Below are 6469 nucleotides of genomic sequence, written 5' to 3'. Positions count from 1 at the left end.
AAAGTTATAGTCTTTTAGAATATATTGTAAGAAAAATCCTAAAAAATGTAAAAAATTCATAAAATTATTATAAAATAGATTTAATCATTTTAAGCTTGATAACATGCAAGTATGAGTGATTTAATACAAATAAACATGTAAATGTGATGATATAAGGTACTAAAAATGCATGTTATCAATATATTAGACTGTTAATTGTCTATATTGCATATTCATCCCACTTTCTCTTTTCACTGAAAAAAATTACCAGGTGAAAAGATACACTAATTGTTAATTGTCCATAGTTACTTGCTCTTCCATTATGGTTACGGTCATTGGCCGCTGCTTCATTCTGAAAATTATTCGATAACGTTAACTCTGCTTCTAAACGTTCGCAAACTTGCGCCTCATTCATCATAACCACTACGTGCCTTGTCAACACGTGAAGCTATCACTTTTTTCCCTTTTACATGGCAAAAATTACCGGATGAAAAGATACGCTAATTGTTAATTGTCCATAGTTACTTACTCTTCCATTATGGTTACGGTCATTGGCCGCTGCTTCATTCTGAACATTATTCGATAACCTTAACTTTGCTTCTAAACGTTCGTAAACTCACGCCTCATTCATCGTAACCGCTACGTGCCTTGTCAGCACGCGAAGCTATCACTTTTTTCCCTTTTACATGGCAAAAATTACCAGACGAAAATAGGTAATAAATACTAATTTACGAAAATTATCTCTATTTTATTTAATTCATAAAATGCGGTCCGGTCACCGGCCTCAGGCGAGTGACCGCACTCACTCGTCTTCTTCCTCGGGACCGTTATTTGATCTTCTCCAATCCAGAATTCCAGATTGGGTTGCCAGCTTCGAACTCTCCGCCATTCTCTCTCTTCCTCCTCTCTTTCTCTCTCTAGAAATTTCCGCCATTAACGACCGAAGCTCGACCTCTAAGCTCCCCCTCGTCCAGAATGCAGGCTTCTCAGGCGCCATGCTCGCTCCAGATCCCCAGAACGAACGGTCTGAGGCCTGGGCAGAGGTCGGCCCGCGCCCGGCCGGTTTCTAGCCCTAGATCCTTGATCATGGCGTCGGCGGTGTCGGCACCGAAGAGAGAGACCGATCCGAAGAAGCGCGTGGTGATCACGGGAATGGGGCTGGTGTCGGTGTTCGGGAACGATGTGGACAGCTACTACGAGCGGCTTTTGAACGGGGAGAGCGGGATTAAGCCGATCGATCGGTTTGATGCGTCCAAGTTTCCCACCAGATTCGCGGGGCAGATCCAGGGGTTCTCGTCTGAAGGGTACATTGATCCGAAGAACGACCGCAGGCTTGATGACTGCCTCCGTTATTGTATTGTTAGTGGGAAGAAGGCGTTGGAGGATGCCGGGCTGCCTCTGGGAAGTCCTAGCTTGGAAAAGGTGATTATCATGTTTGCTGTTTGCATATTCCGACTTTTTTTTTGTTTTACCATGATTGTTGCCTCTAGGAGAGTGATTCTTCCGATTGAAGTTGTCTGATTTCTATGATTGAAAGTAAAAACAGTGGTAATTTTTTTTTTTAATTTCTTGACTTCTATCCATTTTCTTTGAGAATTGCATTTTCTCTTTTCAACTGTTACCCATACAGTAATTCACTGTCTGTTTGCATGTCGGATTTTTTGCTTCTTCCATGATTTTTTTTCTCTTGAGAGGGGTGGTAAATGTTTCCAGATAAACCTCATCCTTTTGAATCTTCTTCCCTCCGCTGATGTGATCCAGTTGTTGCATTCCATCCTTCTTAAAATCAAACTTCTTAAAATCATGTTTGATGTTTGCATGTCGGGTTTTTTTGGTTCTACCATGATTGTTGTCTCTAGGGGAGTAGTTCTTCCGGTTGAAGTTGTCTGATTATCATGATCGGAAGGAAAAACAGTGGAAAGTTTTAAATTTTAATTAACATTCCATCCATTTTCTTTTAGAGGTGCATTTTCTCGTATTTTTTGCGTCTACCATGATTGTTTTTATCTGAGGGGGTAGTATTTTCTGGTTTCTGTTGTGAATTGTAATGCTCATTGGTTAAACTTCCATTTATGGTTGCCTGACAAAAAATACGATGATGATTTTCTCTTTATTTCATATATTGATCTCATATGCGCACAAATGTCGACTCTGAATGATGATGTTTTGATGTATCACAAAATAATTCGAGTGAGATGTGGATATATTGTCTTTATTTCAGCTCCTGTAATACGATCACCTCTTAAAAGGGGCTCTAAAATAATCGTAATTAACCCCATCTTGGCAAACATATTTTCTTTTTATTTATCTTGGGGCACATGCAATGTTCAATTGACCATGAATGAAAACCCTGTATTATTTTCCGCCTTTCATCTTTCATTCAAGATAAATGTTCTATCACATATCTTAAATCAATCCGATCATGGTATGAATACAGTGTCTTGATTTCGTGTCTTATAATAACAAGCTATGTATCAACAAATAAATTTCTTCTTTACTCGATCTTGGTGCAAACTTGTCATCTGACATATCCATATTTCAGATTGACAAGGTGCGTGCTGGTGTACTTGTGGGGACTGGCATGGGTGGGCTCACTGTCTTTTCTGACGGGGTCCAGGCTCTTATTGAAAAGGGGCACAGAAAAATCACTCCTTTTTTCATTCCATATGCAATCACAAACATGGGCTCTGCACTCCTAGCAATGGACATCGGTTTTATGGGAGCAAACTATTCAATTTCAACTGCATGTGCGACATCAAACTATTGTTTTTATGCGGCTGCGAACCACATAAGACGAGGCGAGGCTGATATAATGCTGGCTGGTGGAACAGAAGCCGCAATTATTCCAATTGGTTTGGGAGGATTTGTGGCATGTAGAGCGCTTTCCCAGAGAAATGATGACCCGAAGACTGCTTCCAGGCCGTGGGACAAGGAGAGGGATGGCTTTGTGATGGGTGAGGGAGCTGGTATTTTGGTGAGTTTATGTTAATCTGGAAGCCTTCCCTATTTATTAGCTTGCTAATTTTTAATTTGATTTTTTTGGTAGTAATCAGCCTATAATTTAATGCCAAGCCTTTAAGTCTTTGTTGCTCAAGTTGTGAAGAGATGTCTGTTCTTTTATGTTCACGATCTTTCATAATTTTCTCTCTCAAAGAAATAAAAATTTGCCTTCCCTATTTTTCAGCGTATTTGTTTTTAATCTGGTATGCCTTATAGTGGAAATCATCCAATAACTCTCAGTTTCTCTAGATCTAACTTGATGTTTTTTCGCTAATGGAAACCGAATCTGAGGCTTAAAAAACTTGACCAAAGGTCATCGATAAATACATGTATTTATAATGAACTAGAGGAGAATAACTTAAATGCTCTAATGGGGCTGAATTGTCCAAACTATCCCTTAGATCAAAGTCCAAGTTTGAATATTTGTTTATTGGAGCTAGTTTAGATTACATGGAGGTTTTGGCGTGTGAGTTTTTCCCTTATTTGAAAATTTTAAGGAGAGGATTATTGTAATTTCTCTTTCTTTGGGTTCCTATCACTATAGAAAGGTAGAAAATCTAGTGTTATTCGAGTTTGTCATTTCTCTCCCTTATACCATCTCCAACGTCTCTTCTCTCATTTTCGCTATCTCCTCCCCATCTAAGTATAACAGTAATTATAATCAACCTTTTTCTAATGTACAGGTTATGGAAAGCTTGGAACATGCGATGAAACGTGGTGCACCAATCATTGCCGAGTACTTGGGTGGCGCTGTCAACTGTGACGCTTATCACATGACTGATCCCAGAGCTGATGGACTTGGGGTCTCAACTTGTATTGAGAAAAGCCTCGAAGATGCTGGGGTAGCCCCAGAGGAGGTATTTTTTTCTCCTTTTAGTTTTTAATTTTATTAAATTTATTATTTTATTTTGATTATTTTTTTTTATTTACTATTATTTCTTTGCGCTCAGAGGAGGTACTTTCTTTTAGTTCCTTTTATTCACTTCTAACCAAACTTAAGTTATTATGATCTTTTTTAGCGCAAATAGATTTCCTTGGGCCGATGGCCTTTTCAAATTTTCTCATAAACAATAAGCTTTTTGATGTTCTGAGAGTTATGCAAATGACAACAGGTTAACTATATAAATGCGCATGCAACTTCCACTTTGGCGGGTGACTTGGCTGAGATCAACGCCATTAAAAAGGTCTTCAAAAACAAGTCTGAAATCAAGATCAACGCCACTAAGGTGATCCATCCGCCAGATTCTGATACAATTCCTCTAGGGGTATTTCTGTCATTTTATACCTCCCTCTTTGACTTTTTATTGTTCTTCAGTCCATGATCGGACATTGCCTGGGAGCTGCTGGTGGCTTGGAGGCCATTGCTACGGTTAAGGCCATCACAACCGGATGGCTCCATCCTAGTATAAACCAGTTTGTAAGTTTTCCTTCATTATCTGAAGATTCAAAACGCCGTATTTACTGGTTTATTTCAACTGCAATAGGACATATTTAAAGATTTTATTGGTAAACACCGAACTGGGCTTAGTAGGAATTGTGCTAAGAATTTCTTTCTGCTGCGATTAAGCCCTCCAAGTTTGAGATTGAACAGAATAAATTTGCGTAGTTTTAGTTCTAAGACTCATTACTGATAGGAACCAACAAATTTCTATCATGGAAGGGAGGGATTCCGAGTCATCAATCGATGATGAAATACCATGAACATCTTCAATTTCATCAATGACCATGTCATCGGCATCGTCCCAAGTGCAATGACACCATCCAGATGGTGATGCCTGGTCAACATCATTGATATGTGTCAGCGGAAGTTCTCTCTTTTCTCTCTCTCTCTCTCCCATATTTCTCTCTCTTATTATTCTATAGTGGGCCTGTACGAATTAAGCCCATTAGCTCTAATTATCTAGAAAGTTCTAATTCTAGAACTATCCTGTAATTTCGTGGCTTCCCAGACTCTGTAAATATGAAGACATAAAAAGTGTCATTTTGTTTCTATCCCATATCAATATGGAGGGATCAATCCAGAGGGAAAGCTGTGAGGGAGACATGATCGCCGGACCAGGGGATCCCAGAGAACTGAAATGGACGGATAGAGGAACCAATGCTACTTCATTTCTCTATTTATTTCTCTTTATTTAAAGAGAAATAAAGAAATGACCAAAATACCCCTAGTAGGTAAAACGATATATACCGCCGGAGGGGTTGGACATGGTATCAGTTACTTGCCAGATGAGGACCGCAGTTGACGAGAGTTTTACAGAGTTGTATCTTTTCTGCTGCTACTGAGAAATAATCAAATGATCAGATCATTGCATTTGATATTTTCTTCCACTTTTTAATCATCTACAAATTTCGTGGTGTTTGTTTCCAGAACCCAGAACCGGCTGTTGAGTTTGATACCGTTGCAAATACGAAACAGCAGCATGAGGTGAACGTTGGTGAGTAAAATGGCCTTCATAATTTTTTACTTTTGATGTTATATCTTAATCACGACATTCAAACAAAAAAAACTCAAACCCTCCTGATTAATTTTTCTCATATCTCAATGTACTCTTCTCAGTTCATCTATTTCATTGTCAGAGTTTCCATATTTTTATATGTGAAGACTTTCAAACTCTAAATTTTACACGTCAAACTAGAAACTGAAACATGAATCCTGAAGCACTGTAATCATTAACATTAATAAAAACAGGATTTTTAGTTACTGTCATATTTATCGATCTATTTTACAACATTTTAATAAATTTAATAAATTTTAGAGCCTGAACTGATGCGCATTATCTTGTTCTTCTGATCTGCAGCGATCTCCAACTCCTTTGGTTTCGGAGGGCATAACTCGGTCGTGGTTTTCGCCCCTTTCAAACCCTAAATGAATCCAAAACGCCGGGACCCACCGCTCTCCCCTGAGATGATTTGACTTTAACTGACTTTCTGTTATGCGGCTGATGGAAGAAGATGAAAGGTGAGGGAGGCTCTCAGAAATTATCACTATTTTTAATATTTCATCTTCAACGTCCTTTTAAAGAACCATATTTACTCCATAATTTTCCATTTATAAGATTTATTATTCTCTTTGAATCAGGATTTATGTCCTAATCCATGCTGGCGGGGAGTTGCAGTTGGTACTTGGTAAAATTTAAATATTTGTGTCATTTTGGCCTTGTCTTGAATGTGGTAGAAAGATATTAGCTTGTAGTTTGTCTCTCTACATATCTATTATTATCTATTGACCCGAATATTGCACTGAAGATTTGGGTTGTTAGAGCTTGTTTTTATATTTTATTTATATTTAGTAATCCAATTTATCTTTATATCCATCCATCTATTGATTGATCTATGTATCAGCCTGTCTATAAATATCTAGAGGGATAATGCAGGATGCAGAGTAAACAGATTATCTGGACACGAGTTTTCGATGTAAAAGAATGCAATAAGGGATGATTCTATTGTGTGTACATTTAATGTCCTGGTGCATTTTTTCATGTTGAAAAAA

General features: G+C 38.2%; 1 protein-coding gene across 1 annotated transcript; it reads left to right on the top strand.

Annotated features, from left to right (window-relative positions):
• Positions 1-821: 821 nt before the first annotated feature.
• Positions 822-6224, top strand: KASI (3-ketoacyl-acyl carrier protein synthase I). Its single transcript, XM_078591118.1, has 8 exons — positions 822-1401; positions 2522-2953; positions 3663-3836; positions 4092-4205; positions 4295-4396; positions 5348-5414; positions 5778-5938; positions 6059-6224. Exons 1-7 carry the CDS (start codon positions 955-957, stop codon positions 5843-5845), a joined length of 1404 nt encoding a protein of 467 aa, XP_078447244.1. The 5' UTR covers positions 822-954; the 3' UTR covers positions 5846-5938; positions 6059-6224.
• The last annotated feature ends 245 nt before the right edge of the window (positions 6225-6469 follow it).

The sequence above is a fragment of the Wolffia australiana genome, chromosome 20 (genome assembly GCF_029677425.1).
Source record: "Wolffia australiana isolate 7733 chromosome 20, ASM2967742v1".
Classification (NCBI taxonomy): domain Eukaryota; kingdom Viridiplantae; phylum Streptophyta; class Magnoliopsida; order Alismatales; family Araceae; genus Wolffia; species Wolffia australiana.
The sequence above is the reverse complement of the archived record's forward strand: the minus strand, read 5'-3'. Positions and strand labels throughout refer to the sequence as shown.